The sequence below is a fragment of the Corvus moneduloides genome, chromosome 8, assembly GCF_009650955.1.
Source record: "Corvus moneduloides isolate bCorMon1 chromosome 8, bCorMon1.pri, whole genome shotgun sequence".
Lineage (NCBI taxonomy): Eukaryota > Metazoa > Chordata > Aves > Passeriformes > Corvidae > Corvus > Corvus moneduloides.
In genome coordinates, this window is record NC_045483.1 from 16,107,788 (window position 1) to 16,122,621 (window position 14,834).

Genomic DNA, 14,834 nt, shown 5'->3' on the forward strand with positions numbered 1-14,834 from the left:
ATATAAATGTGGCCGAGGGGCGAACCGGCAGCAGGAGGCGAGCGGGGCCGGGCGGGCAGCAGCCGGCAGGGCCCGTCGCGCAGCGCCCGGCAGGGCCCGTCGCGCAGCGCCCGGAGCCGAGTCGCGGGGCGCCGGTCCCCCGCGCCTGACAGCCGCCGCCCGCCCCGTCCCCGCCGCCGGAGGAGGATGCCGGCCGGGCTCTCCTGGCCAGAGGCGGCGGCGCTGGCGCTGCTGGCCCCGGCTCTGCTGGTCGCCCTGTGCCGGCACCTGTGGGCGCTGCGCTGGAGCCTCAGCCGGGACCGCTCCAGCGCCCTGCCCCTGCCCAAGGGCTCCATGGGCTGGCCCTTCTTCGGGGAGACTCTGCACTGGCTGCTCCAGGTAAGGCGCCGGGGGACGGGGCGGGGTGGGAAGGGGCTGGCGGGAGCCACGGGCTGACCCGCAACTCGTCCCCAGGGCTCCCGCTTCCACAGCTCCCGGCGGGAGATGTACGGAAACGTTTTCAAGACCCACCTCCTGGGCCGGCCGGTGGTGCGGGTGACAGGCGCTGAGAACATCCGCAAGATCCTGCTGGGCGAGCACACGATGGTCAGCACACAGTGGCCCCAAAGCACCCAGATCATCCTGGGCTCCCATACTCTGCTCAGCTCCATTGGTGACCTGCACCGCCAGCGCCGCAAGGTGAGCTTCGTGGCCACCCCAACAGGGCACACAGCCCAGGTGGCACCTCGGGCCCAGGCCTGGGCCTCGGTGGCATGTGTGCTCCCACTGCTTTAACTACCTGCCTCTCTTCCCCCCTTCTCCTCTTAGATCCTGGCCAGAGTCTTCAGCCGTGCCGCCCTGGAGAGCTACCTGCCACGGATCCAGAAGGTTGTGAGCTGGGAGCTGCGGGGCTGGTGCATGGAGCCAGGCTCTATTGCAGTTTATTCCTCCACTAAAACCTTAACTTTCCGCATTGCAGCTCGGATTCTGCTGGGGCTCCACCTGGAGGAAAAGCAGTTCAAGGATCTGGCCAAAACTTTTGAACAGCTGGTGGAGAACCTCTTCTCCCTGCCCCTCAACATACCCTTCAGTGGGCTGCGCAAGGTACTGCCACCTGCACTGCTCCCTCTGCCCGGGGGCAGGGCCTGGGCCCTGGCAGCACAGACCCCCTGTCCCTAGGCCCACCAAGGGGCACTTCTGATGGACCAGGACATCTGCAATGTCGCATTCTAGGTCTCAGAGCTTGGTGTCTTACCTACCCCAGCTGTTTCCCCTTCTCTCTGCACTTCTCAGCTGCTCCCAGTTGGCTTTCAGCACCTCTGGGCGCTGGCTCCAGCTCATTGTACAGCATGGGGCTCCTCTTCTCCCTCATCCCGTATGTTGCCTCTGGTGAGTCCATCATGTCTGGGCCTGTCCCATCTCATCCCACCTGGACTCATGTCAGCCCATGGCAGAGGGGTCTGTGGGCATAAGCACAAAGACAGATGGGCACAAAACACCTCAGGTTAGCATTCCTGTGCAAGTCAGGCAGGCTGAGGACTTAAGACCCTCTTATAGGTTCTCAGTCCCTTGTAGTCCAGCAGTACAGAGACGACCCAGGGAGAGGGACAGTCTTCTCTGCCTCTTCCAACCTGCAGTTTCTTCCCTGCTGCTCTGCCCTTCTTTGTCTGCCTCTCCACACTCCTGCTCCAGTTGTAGGTCCTGTGTACCATTCTTCCTCTCACATTCTTTCCTCCTCTGGCTTTGTGTTGTCCACCCTTACCACAGCTTAAGTCTCCTGTTCATTTTAGCCAGGTCTTCCCTCATCTCTTTTCCACTGTGAGCTCTGCCCCATTGGATCACCTTACCCAGCCAGTCCCAGCTCTCCCCCAGCCTCCCTGCTACTCTTCATCAAAGCTCTTGTTTCCCCTGTCCAGTTTCCCTTTGCAGGTTGTTACCAGTGTGAGCTGTCACCCCTCCTTCCCTATCCCTCTCTACTCTCTCTCAGGTCAGACAAAGCCTGTCTGGCCCCAGACCAACATCTTCAACTTGCCTTTAGGTCTCCTTGTCTTTCTCCTCGCTCCCTGCTGTGTTAACTTTGTCCAATCCTTCCCACCTCAAATCTAAGCCTCTGTTATCTTCTTCCCAACATCTGGTCATGGCCATTTTTAATTTCAAACTTGTGGTCCTTCTGACTTTTGCAAGAGACATTTTTATAGAGAGTCGTACACTCTGTGACTCCATCCATCCCACTTTGCAAAGAGATTGCTGATCGCTTGACTTGCTGAGATCTTAAGTGAATGTTTTGCTGCACTGGAGTGCAGCACACCTGAAGATGAGCTGGCTGTGATTAATGTGTCTTTATCCACTATAACCTTGTAAAACCATTTGTGCCTTGCTGTCTGAAGTCAGTTTTATTAAGTTACTTTTTCTTGTCCCTTGGGATAAGCTTCTTTTGGACCTGACACAACTGTGGGTTTGCTCAGTGCAGATGACTCTGAACATGGTAGCGTGGATTTACTGCTGTCTTTTCCTCCCAGAGAGTTTCTTGGGAGTCTTTGCATTTGATTCACAACAGCAAGGCAACAGAATGTGCAACATTTCCCCCCAAACTGCTGCCTCTTACAAGGCTCTGGGGCTGGGCAACAGATTAAACAGTTCTTGCTGTTACAGGTCCTGGGATTAAGGATTGCTACACTTGGGTTTCCCTGGTCTCTCTAGAGAGGGGGCAGGTCCTAAGGTTCTCCTCAGCTGTGTCTGCCTCTCGCAGGGAATCAAAGCACGGGACACACTACATAAGTTTATGGAGAAAGCTATACAGGAGAAACTGCAGAGAAACAACCCACAAGACCACAGCGATGCTCTGGATTTCATAATGAACAGTGCCAAGGAGCATGGCAAAGAACTCACCATGCAGGAGCTAAAGGTAAGGAGAACCTCTGCCTTGCAGTGCCCCTCCTGACTTGATGGCTGTTTGAGAGGCATGGGCTGAGGGCCAGGAGGAGGCTTGTATGGGGACCCACCACCACCTGCTGGCTCCTGCCCTTCTCTTACTCACATGAGGACACCAGCTCCTGCACAGGCGAGGGAGCCTGCACTTGGCACACTCTTGTAGTCATGTGTCTCTTAAAGGGACCCCTTTAAAAGGGAATAAATGCCCCTTCTACCTTTCCTCTTCATGGGCACCAGCCTTCAGCCTGATGTAGGATACTGGTAGGGTTATGTGGCTGCATTAAGGCTCTGCACGTCTATGCAGTCAGTAACCTCCAGGACACTCTCTTGGAAATACTTAGAGCTACTTGTGTGCTCCTCAAACACAGCCCAGCACCCAGCCTAGGGCAGGGTGTAGATCATGTCACTGGAGTGCTCAGGGCTGTGAGCCCAGAAATCTCTGAGATCATAAATCAGAATGGGTCCAGGGATGGAACGATGGATTCCAGGTCATTCCCTATCACCTCCTCATTAATCAGATCATGTAGCTTGTGGATTGCCATGGTGGAATATGATGTATGACGGTGACTTAGGGATGAACCCAGTAGTCCTTACTGAACCAAAACCACCAAGGGAATGTGAAGAGTATTTTGCCAAAGATCTTGGGAAAAAATTGTCATTAGTACTGCATCATTCATAGTTCCAGCTCACTTGGTATCAGTGAATGATAGATGACATTGCATTTATATAACAAGTTTTGAAGCAGTTTTGGATGGATACAGCAGCTGGATATGGTTTTAAAGTATCTTAACATAGTTTAAAGGTAGTTTTACTGTTCATTTAAGCATTTCAGGAAAACTATCCAAAGACTAATGTTTTATAAATATTTTGTAAAAATGCAATCTCTAAATCTAAAATATTTGAAAAACTTTGAGCAACTAGTAGATATAATTAGAATCAATATATATTCCTAAACAAATTTTATTATAATTATTTATTATTTATTTTAACAGTGTGTTACTATAATGTAATTTTTACAAATAATTGACAGATTCAAAATGTGATTAAGATTAATTAATCTGTTAGTATTCACATGAATATTGCTCAAGAATAATTTCACAATCTCTCACCATGTCCCTAGCTCTGACCACAAATAGAATAAGGGGATATTAAATGTAACATGGACTGTGTGACATCACAGCAACCTTGGGCCAGCTGATTCAAATTATAATATACTCATATGCTGTACCTTTCTGTACCTTCATGGTTAGAAAATCTCTGTATTTAACAAAATTACTTGAAAACTGAACTGCCTATGCTTGCAATTATGGGAATATTCTCCACTCTAATAAAACCATAGCAGAGCTCTCTTTTAATGAAATGGTGTAATTGGATAAAAAGTCCAAATCTGTCTCAGAATTTTGGATATATCTGTCTTTGAGAGACCTTCCAGACACTGTCACACACTAGTTACTAATCTGCTTTTTGTTCAAATGGTCTGGAAAGACAGTTTTCCCAGAAATTTTCCTAAATACACTGTGATTTGTACTGCTGCCATGAACTTACCAGGACCCTTGAAATGTAAAGGTCATTAAAAAGATACTGCTTTGCCAAAAATACTGTTTTAAAATATTTAAAACCTTGAAAAGAGTAAAAAAACCCATCCTGCATAATGCTGTATAATATATGTGTATATATGTATATTATATACATATATTATAAATACGCATATATATGTATATTATATATGTATAATATATAATAACACTGGCTGGATGTAATGCTGCCTGTTCTGCCTCCCAGGACAGGGAGCTGGGCTGTAGCACAGGGACAGTGCTGGTGAAGCTTGGGAATATCCTGTGTTCCAGTCACTGTTTCTGTTGGCCTTGTAGAAACAGGGAGGGAAAGTTGTGACAGCAGCTGTGACACAACTTCTGCAGCAGCACTGTCAGAGGTTGATGCAAAGAGCATAAGGGCTGTTATTTCAAACCTAAGAGCTTGCCCTAAATTCCTTGCATGCTATTGAAATGTCTTGGGGTTTAATTGCATGTGGTGGAATGGAGAGGTTTCTTTTCATCTGGATCTGCTACCTTGTGAATGTAAAAATTCCTGCTAATGCCTGCAGGAGGTGTGATAGGGGTTGACAGGAATCTGTTGTTCCAGGGGTCTTATTTCAGCTGAAAGATGCCCTTGAGAGCTGCACTTTGGGAAAAGCATCTAGTCCAGTCGATATATGGCACTAGGGATGGTAGCAAAGAGTCATCTTTGTTACAGTATCCTTAAATTTATCAGACTTGAATTCAAGACTTCTATTCAAGACCTTCAGTCTTCAAGTGTTTTTCTTGGTGTTTGTGGCTTCACCTCTCTAGAATCGATTGTATCAGAACAATTTAAAGTCCAGACCCAGTCACGTGAAAGGACTCTGTGTCCCTGGGGGATTTTGGTCCTCTTTGCCCCTGGGCTGGGGCAATTAGTGCTCTGTAGTACCAGTCAGGTCCCAACCCTCCCAGGGGTGCAGCTCCTGGTACTCCTCCCTTCGACTTCTCCCTGGCTTTTGTCTCTCAGCCTCTGGCCTCAGCACTCCCAGCCTTGTGCTGTGGAGCCACTGGCACCTTCAGATGGTGCTGTAGGTTTGAGCATTACATTTGCTGTCAGAGATGTGACAGGCCATGAACCAGCTCTGGGCAACCCTTAACTTTTGGAAAACCATTTGGAAAAGTTGATCAGAGGGTACTGTAAACAGCCCACAGAAACCTGGCACGTGCTGTGCCGTATAGACCCTGCAGACAGTTCCACAGAGGCTGGGAGGCTGCAAAGGGACCCCTGAACTTGGATAAGGCACATACTACAGATTTGAGTGTGCTGTGGTCCATGTATCTGGGCTGGTTAACTTCCTAACTGGTTGTGGATACATCTGCTTGTGGGAACACTGCTGTGCTTCAGATTGTACAGCTTGAAAAGCGAGCAAGTCCTTTGCCTGGTGTGTGCTCCCTGCTGGCTACAGCACTTCCCAGGCTGACCTGCTCTAGCAGAGAGGCCTTCATGCTTGAATCCCCTCCCAGATAAGATAAATCATAACTGGAGATGGATCAAATGCAACCCATTTTAGCTGCCAGCACATTTTTTGTGCATAAATTTGTGCCTAAGATTTTTGTGCATAAACACAGCCATATCCACTGCCTGGGCAGAAAAGTAAAAGCTGGAAGCAAAGGGGAATTGGCAGATGAAGATAAAAAGCATAATGCTTGAAATGGACTTCACTCAACATGCTATAATTCACGTTAAAATGCTGCTCTAAAACAGGTAAATATTTTGAGGAAAGCTCGGAAGAGCTGGATTGGAGGTGATGTGTACTCATCCCAGCTGTGGTTCTGCATCAGTCACTTGGCAAGTGGTTGTCCAGTTCATACAGAAATGCTTTAGTCCCTGCCAACCCAGGATGGGTGCGGGTTTGGGGAGAGCAGAGTGGGGGCCCTCTGCACCGTAGCAAAACCTGCAAAAGGTGAGAACAGTCTGAAACACAATCACTTTAAAATGTTATTCAAACTTGTCATTTTCATTCCTCTCCCAGGAATCAGCAATTGAGCTCATATTTGCTGCTTTTTTCACCACGGCTAGTGCTAGCACGTCTCTGATCCTCCTGCTACTGAAGCACCCCTCAGTGATTGAAAAAATAAGGCAGGAGCTGATGTCCCATGAGTTGTACCATCAATGTGAGTGCTGCCCTGCAGGATCCTGCCTGGACACCCTGACTGTCCAGAGCAGGGACAGAGAGAAACCACTTTTCCACTCCATGGCCAAAGATGTTCACAAGGACCAGAGCCAGCCCCCAGCCCCATTGGAGGAAGATTCCCTCCAGTCCAGTGCCCTGATGGAGCCCACTGTCCCCCAGAGCAACCCCTGCACTGGCCCCCAGCTCCCGGTGCCAAAAGGGCAAAGCTGTCACTGCACCTCAGACATCAGCCTGGAGAAGCTGAGCCGCCTGCGCTACCTGGACTGTGTGATTAAGGAGGTGCTGCGGGTGCTGCCCCCAGTCTCCGGAGGCTACAGGACGGCACTGCAGACTTTTGAGCTCGATGTAAGTAAGTGCCTTGCACTCTGGCAGGCTGCTAGAGAGCTGCTGCCTGCAGTTGTGTGCAAGCACCCTGTGTCCAGCACAGTGGTGGGACTTGGCAGTGTACCTTAAGGGGAAGTGTCACCCAGCAACCTCTGTGGGTCCCAGCTGGGCTGGGGAGAAAAGGAACTGCAGAGCAGGTGGGCAGTGCAGTGGGGCTGTCCCCAGGTACCCTCTGCTCACCCTCCAGCAGCACAGGTATGTAACAGTCCTCTCCTCCCTCTTCTCTCCCCTCCCCAGGGCTACCAGATCCCCAAAGGCTGGAGCGTCATGTACAGCATCCGTGACACGCATGAGACAGCTGCTGTCTACCAGACCCCCCCCAGCAGCTTTGACCCAGACCGCTTCGGTGCCAGCCGGCCAGAGGCTGCAGGCCGCTTCCACTACATTCCCTTTGGCGGCGGGGCACGGAGCTGCATCGGGAAGGAGCTGGCACAGGCCATCCTCAAGCTGCTGGCCATTGAGCTGGTCAGCACGGCCCGCTGGGAGCTGGCCACCCCTGGCTACCCCACCATGCAGACCGTGCCCATCGTGCACCCTGTCGATGATGGGCTGCAGCTCTACTTCCACCCCTTGGAGCCCCTCCATGGCCATGAGGCCTGAGCCAGGGGTATGCTGCTCCCCTCAGCCCTGGAGCCGATGCCCCTCCACAGCTGCTGGGAGCAGGTCTCTGCTGCCCCAGGCTGAGTGTGCTACTGGGTCACTGCGGAACAAACCCCAGAGGTCTTTCTATTTTTCCCCTCCTGGTGTACAGGCTGGTAGGGTGTGCAGCATCCTGGAGTAGGGTGTCCTGCAGAGTCCCACTCCTGAGCGCTGGGGTGAACCTCAGCCCCAGGCTGGGGGCAAAACCCACTGAAGCTGCTGGCAGGGTGCATATACCATGGGGGCTCAGTCAGGCCCTGCCCCATACAGGCCCCCAGCTACCAGGGATGGGGAGCAAAACTTCCAGACCCACAGCTAGGGCTCCCAGGGTTGTCTCCTGTAGGTGTGTTATAGGAGAGGCAGGACAAACCTCCTGCACACTGTAGCTTTTTAGATGCAAAAAGAGGGAAGGTGGGGGGGCTCTGCAGGAAAATACAACCCAGAGCTGCCCAATCTACGGCATCAACTCTAGCTAGAATAATAGGGTGTAAAGTGGTTTTTATTGTAAATATTTAATCTCATTCATGCACTTCCCATTAGAGCTGGCACAAACGTAACTCTCATTCACTCACTAGTAGTAGCTGTGCATGTTGTGCTTGAGCACTGTGCTGCTGCTTGGGGTCTGCCATGAAGCCCCCTCTGGGGTTCCCCCAGGATATGCTCCCCAGCCACCGCCTGCTCATGGGATTGGACAGAAGCAGGGGAGGGGGCTTTGGGGAGCAAATGTCTAGAAAGCAGACGTTTATGAATATGTCTGATTTGTGGTAGAAAGTCACTTGTTCCTGATGATGCTGTTCACATTGTGGAGGGGATATTTGCAAGGTGACACAGGCCCTGTGTTAACTGGCTGGCTGGCCAGACTGACTGTGTCACCTCTGTCAGCCCAGCTCTGCCAGGCAAAGTGTCAGGACAGCAACTCCATGGGTCCATCCAGGGGGTGGTACCTGAGGCTAAATTTGGATGCTGAGGGCACCCTTTTAGGTGGCTTTTGAGTACTCCCATGGGGTATTTCTCTCCCACGAAAATAAAATGAAGTGAGTCCTGTTGTTTGTGTACTGAGAACAGAGCGGGGCCCAGGTCCTTGATCCACAACAATGTGTTTTCTTTCAGCTTTATTTCTACTCCCCACTGTCATGCATCCTGTGTGAATGCAGTGGGAAAATAATCCTCCTTGTCCCTACAGAGCATGCGATGCCTGGTGGTTTCGTGTGCCCTGTGTGAAGAACCAGCTTGACCTGTAAGGGCCAAAACATGGCAAAAAGACGGTGTCCCTTTGGAAAGGCTCTGGGGAGCTCTCCAGTCTCCTGAAACTCTGTCATCATCCTGCTTCAGTGTTACAGATGACCTTGCCCTGGCCAATCCCCCTTGCCTGTCCGTGTTGGGGCACTGCAGCGGGGCGTGTGCTGGCGTTAGCTGTCAGAGGGCTGTGCAGTGACCACCACGCTACCTCGGGCAGAAACCTAGCTCCCAAATGTGACAGGTCAAATCTGGAAGAGGTTGAACTGCAGGGCTGAGATTAAGTGCTATTGGCAAGTCGACTCTGTAGTGAACCAGAGCCTCTGGCCCTCCTGACCTTGTCCTGAAAGGTGAGTCTTTTTGCCTATCAGAGGTGAAATCAGTAGATGGTGGCTGCAAGTGGCAATGACTAACTTTAATTAGCAGGAGCTACTGGCTGGCTGAGACCGCAGGCGATTCAGGGTCTCACTGCGAGCAGGGCTTGGGCAGGGCTGGGTCTACAGCGTCCAGCACCCGGTGCAGGAAGGTCGGGGCTCCTCCAGCAGTGCACTTAAAAATTGCCCTGACTGCTAACGAGCCCGCTGAAAAATGTAACATGAATCTAGTTAAAAAAAAAAAAATTAAAAAAAAAAGAAAAAAAGAAACGGATAAACTGATTTTGTTTTCAGATAAACACGAGCATTTACAAATGAAGTGTAATAATTGTTGCTTGTAATCAAAGTTTGTTCATATTAGGCTGTTAATTTCTTGACCCCCTTCCAAGATGTTTTTAATTATCCCTTTCACTCTTTACCATTTGATTTCTTTTCAAGCCGATGGCTGGGGAATACACAGCTGGGGAGATAATAAAGCCTTCCTGTGGCAATTATCGGTGCTCAGGCCACCGTATCTCGTTATTTTGATAGACAGTGAACTTGGCGCGGTTGCCGGCCGGGTTCACGCAGATGTCACGGTCCGTGCTGTAGGTCACAAGCAGGTCAGCGCCCGGCAAGAGGAGAGCGCCGGGTCAGGGCGCGGCCGCCGCTCCCGGCCAGCACCGGCCGGGCCCGCCGCGAACCCCGAGGGGCTACCGCCTCCGGGGCCTGGGGAGTACCCTCCGGGGGGGGGTTCCCTCCTGGGCAAGGGGCTGCGGAGGCGGGCAGCCCCGCTTCGGCAAGGCATCGTAAGAGGAGGGCGGGTCTCGTGTGATGCGTTGATTGTTAGAAAAATAATAATTAAAAGTGACATCTCTCTCCCCTACACAGACACGCACACACAAAACTTCCAGCGTTTATTGAGCTTGTCTGGGAACAAGAAAGCAAAAGTAACAGGGAGGGAAGAGATAAAAACCGTAAAGAAAAAAAAGTGTATTGGCAGCAGCTGTGGCTGGCGGAGAGCTCCACGGCCCCGCAGCCGCCGTCCGCGCCGGGCGCCCCTTCCCCAGCGGCCGGCGGCTCCTCCGCCGGTACCCAGCAGCAGCCCCATCCAGCGCAGCCCTCCCGCAGCCCCGCTCCCACCGCGCTCCTCCTGCCCGGAGCCGCCGCTGACGCCCGGAGCGCAGCGCCGGTGCCCGCCCGCCGGTGCCAGCACGGAGCCCCTCTGCGCCGCGGCTGCAGGCGAGGTGCCCCGCCGTGCCAAGCGCCTCTTCCCGACCGCGGCAGCCCCGACGGGATGCCGAAGAGCCTCAGGAGAGGGCGGGCAGTGGATCCCGGGGAGAGAAGCTGGGCACGGCGGGTCTGGTGTTTCCTTTCCGCGCTCACCTCCTTTTCCCTCGGTGACCTGCGCTTGAACCTGCATCGGGAGGCTAAGACGGACTGCTGCCGGGGGCTCCTTCCTCCGTGCCCGGCAGAAATACAAGCCGTGCCTTCCGAGGTGAACCAGGGGACAGCGGAGGCTCCTCCGCCAACACGCCAGCACAGCTGCAGCTCTGCTCAGGGGGTCTCCGGGCAGCCCCAGCACGGGGGACCGTCCGCTCTGGCCGCCTCACTGTTCCGGCCCGGCGTCTCCCGGGTCCGGCCGCTACCTCGCCGTTCCCAGCCGACGACGGCGGCGGGCGGGCGAAGGAACTCCGCAGAGCGCATCGGCGCCGGACGGTAGCGCCCCGGGGTAGGTGTCGCCGGGCCGCCGGGTGCCGGCGCGGGAATTTCTCGGGGCGACCGCTGGTCTCTAACGAGCATCGGCGATAAATCCGAGGAGGAGGAGGCGGTGGCGGCCGACCACCGGCTGTCAGCTGTCGGCGGCGTCCCGCAGCCCACTCGCCGAGCGCGGTGCAGGGTCAGCGAGCCCGGGGCTTCTGCCGCCGCCCCTGACAGCACCTTTGCTTCCCCGGCAGCGGTCTGTGGTGGACAGGATGCACTACGCAAAGCAAATAGTTAAAGATTTCGGGGGGAGGAGTCAGGCCGCAATCCGCAATTAAGGATGAACTTTGGGTGAACTAATTTATCGGACCAAGGTAGGGGTGGGCAGCAACCTGGGAAGGGTATAAAAGGCGGCCCGCGGCGAGCCCGGCCCGCGTACTCAGAGCTCCCGGGGGGCCGGGCGGGAGTCGCTCCCCAGTCATGGGCTTCTCCGCCCTAGTCGCCAGCGCCCTGTGCACCTTCCTACTGCCCCTGCTACTCTTTCTGGCTGCCGTCAAGCTCTGGGACCTGTACTGCGTGAGCAGCCGCGACCCCAGCTGCCCGCTCCCGCTGCCCCCGGGCACCATGGGGCTCCCCTTCTTCGGGGAGACGCTGCAGCTGGTGCTGCAGGTAAGGCGAGGCGATGGCGCGGGGAGCGGAGAGGCGCGCCCCGGCTGCTCCTCTGGCTGCAGGGGAGGGAGATGAGCGGCAACTTTGACAGGCTCCCGTGCCCAGGTGGGAAAGGCTCTCCCTGCCTCTTCCTCTTATCCTTTCTAAAATTTCCTTTATCATTTCCCCCCTCTCATCCCCTGTCCAGAGGCGGAAATTCCTGCAGATGAAGCGCAGAAAATATGGCTTCATCTACAAGACTCACCTCTTCGGGCGGCCCACGGTACGAGTGATGGGTGCCGAGAACGTGCGGCACATCCTGCTGGGCGAGCACCGGCTCGTCTCCGTGCAGTGGCCCGCCTCGGTGCGGACCATCCTGGGCTCGGGTTGCCTCTCCAACCTCCACAACGGGCAGCACAAGCACCGCAAAAAGGTACGGCCCGACGGTGGGCGGGGAGCGGGCGCGGTCGCCCCGGGCTCGGCGGCTGAGCCTCTGTCCCATTCCTCCTCGTCCCCCTGAGCAGGTGATCATGCGTGCCTTCTCCCGGGACGCCCTGCAGCACTACGTGCCCGTCATCCAGGAGGAGGTGAGCGCCTGCCTGGAGCGGTGGCTGGGCGCCGCCGGGCCCTGCCTGCTCGTGTACCCCGAGGTGAAGCGCCTCATGTTTCGCATTGCCATGAGAATCCTGCTGGGCTTCCAGCCCCGCCAGGCCAGCCCCGACGGCGAGCAGCAGCTGGTGGAGGCCTTCGAGGAGATGATCCGCAACCTCTTCTCCCTGCCCATCGATGTGCCGTTCAGTGGGCTCTACCGGGTAAGGCTCACGGCGGGCCGGGAGGAGAGAGGTGCCCCTGCGGCCAGGGCAGGGGGGAATCGGGGGGAAGGGATGGCAGTACAGCCTGAGACTCACACTGCTCTCCCTGCTGCTTGGTCAGGGCTTGCGGGCACGCAACATCATCCACGCCAAGATCGAGGAGAACATCCGTGCCAAGATGGCCCGCAAGGAGCCTGAGGGCGGCTACAAGGATGCACTGCAGCTGCTGATGGAACACACACAGGGTAATGGGGAGCAGCTCAACATGCAGGTAAGGCTCACCAGGACTGGATTCATCCCTTTCCCCCAGCCCCTCTGAGAGCATTACACTTGTGGGGACAAATGGAGAGAGCAGGAGGTGCTCCCTCTCCCCACAAAATAAACCAGCTTGTTCTGAGTACTAGGGTACAGAGGCTGCATTCAGGCTGTTGGTTGGGGAGACATGTCCATAGGGAACATAAGCACCTCCAACCACCCCCATTCTGCCCCCTGGGTGTCTGCTCCAGTTTGGGAACAATGTACAGCATTGCAGTGGTAGAGTGGGCCTGGTAGAGATACTGCGTTCAAGGCCTGGTTTATTCCTCTTCTATCCTTTGTGTAAGGAGCTGAAGGAGTCTGCCACAGAGCTGCTGTTTGGGGGCCATGAGACCACTGCTAGTGCTGCCACATCGCTGATTGCCTTCCTAGGGCTCCACCATGAAGTCCTGCAGAAAGTGAGGAAAGAACTGCAGGTGAAGGTGTGTCTTCCTCAGAGCCATTTCACAGGAGGGGGTAGTGGGAGGAAGGTACCTCCAGGACAGGTATCCCAGACAGGGCTCCCTTTGACCCAGGTGGTGCCCTCCTTTTAGGGGTGACAGGAAAATACCACTTGGTGAGGGGCAGCTGCTTTGCAGTGCCAGGAGCTCTGGCTGGCTGCTTCATGAATGTCATGGCAGCATTTTCCTTTCTAGGGGTTACTGTGCAGTTCCAGCCATGAGAAGCAGCTGGACATGGAGGTCTTGGAGCAGCTGAAGTACACGGGCTGTGTCATCAAAGAGACTCTCAGGCTGAGCCCGCCTGTTCCTGGAGGATTTCGAATTGCACTCAAGACCCTTGAGCTAAATGTAAGCAAGGTTTGGGCACAATTCCTCAGAGCAGCTGTGAAGTATTTTGTGGCCATGTAGCCTGTCTGCCTTAGAGTGACGTGCAGGAAGCCAGGAGGGGAGGTGGGGTGCACTGATGTGTCCTGTGCTGTCACTTCACGTTATTTAACACAGCAAGGTGTTCCACATCTCCTTTCTCTTCTTCTTATAGGGTTACCAGATCCCTAAAGGTTGGAATGTTATTTACAGTATCTGTGATACACATGATGTGGCAGATCTCTTTACCAACAAGGAGGAATTTAACCCAGATCGCTTCATGTCTCCATCTCCAGAGGATTCCTCTAGGTTCAGTTTCATTCCTTTTGGTGGGGGCTTGAGGAGCTGCGTGGGCAAAGAGTTTGCAAAAGTCCTCCTAAAAATATTTACAGTGGAGTTGGCTCGGAGCTGTGACTGGCAGCTGCTGAATGGACCTCCTACAATGAAAACGGGCCCCATAGTGTACCCTGTGGACAATCTGCCTACCAAATTCATAGGTTTCAGTGGCCAAATCTGAGAGCTCAACACTCGCCTCTGACTGAATTTCTATATAGCATTGAATATGTACATAGTAACTTTTTATAGTAACAAAGGCCTTTAAATATTTAAAACTTGTAAATGTACAATAGTAATTTATGTCTTCTAAATATTTCAAGAGGCTATGATATTTTTTTCCCCCAAGCACTACAATTATGGGTCTCTGATTCATAATTAGATAATGTTATTTCTATAGAAATAAGTTTTCCCCTATTTAAAAATATCATTGAAAGGTGGCTAGCTAAGCATTTGAAGACATTTCGGGATGGTGTGTGTATTAAGAAATATTCAAAAAGCATTCAAAACAATGGTAACTAGCTACTTATCCAAATTACCTGAAATGGTTATTGTTTGAGAATGTTTTCAGTATTATTTGTGTCTAGATCGTGTGCTTCATGTGTGAATTTTAAGTTTGATAATAAAGTTTATTTTTGATGATCCTCTGTATGAAAATCTGAGTGTATGCTAAAGAGTAACAATGAATGTGGCTCTAGGGTTTGCATGTAAGGTCAGATCTGCTTTTGTAAATGAGGTATTTACTATTTCTGTTTTCCTAACTCTCCCCTCCTTCACAGGTGGTTGCTTGTGACTAGTTAGTTATAAGTTTTGGCTTGTAAGTGCAAGAACAGTGCAAAACCACATGCTCTCTGAAAACTGCATGGAGTCATGGCAAATGCTACAGGTCTCCTTATCAAGCACATCATTTTGAGCCACAGTAGAAAAGAAGGAAAAGGAAAGAAAAATAATGTCACATAAGTCTTTCTCTGGAGCTGGTTGAGGA

General features: G+C 53.0%; 2 protein-coding genes across 4 annotated transcripts; both read left to right on the forward strand.

Annotated features, from left to right (window-relative positions):
- Window positions 1-184: 184 nt before the first annotated feature.
- LOC116447620 (cytochrome P450 26C1) lies at window positions 185-9,746 on the forward strand. 2 transcript variants are annotated; one of them, XM_032116992.1, is made up of 7 exons: window positions 185-378; window positions 454-678; window positions 808-867; window positions 959-1,083; window positions 2,710-2,884; window positions 6,461-6,967; window positions 7,244-9,746. In XM_032116992.1, exons 1-7 carry the CDS (start codon window positions 187-189, stop codon window positions 7,604-7,606), a joined length of 1,647 nt encoding a protein of 548 aa, XP_031972883.1. In that variant the 5' UTR covers window positions 185-186; the 3' UTR covers window positions 7,607-9,746. The 2 variants fall into 2 exon arrangements, with proteins under 2 accessions (XP_031972883.1, XP_031972882.1); XM_032116991.1 differs by having other exon boundaries at window positions 808-1,083; window positions 2,729-2,884.
- A 1,386-nt stretch (window positions 9,747-11,132) lies between these two features.
- On the forward strand, window positions 11,133-14,498 carry LOC116447618 (cytochrome P450 26A1). Of its 2 annotated transcripts, XM_032116989.1 has the most exons (7): window positions 11,136-11,607; window positions 11,795-12,019; window positions 12,111-12,398; window positions 12,520-12,669; window positions 13,001-13,135; window positions 13,349-13,501; window positions 13,692-14,498. In XM_032116989.1, exons 1-7 carry the CDS (start codon window positions 11,419-11,421, stop codon window positions 14,031-14,033), a joined length of 1,482 nt encoding a protein of 493 aa, XP_031972880.1. In that variant the 5' UTR covers window positions 11,136-11,418; the 3' UTR covers window positions 14,034-14,498. The 2 variants fall into 2 exon arrangements, with proteins under 2 accessions (XP_031972881.1, XP_031972880.1); XM_032116990.1 differs by lacking the exon at window positions 13,001-13,135 and having other exon boundaries at window positions 11,133-11,607.
- The last annotated feature ends 336 nt before the right edge of the window (window positions 14,499-14,834 follow it).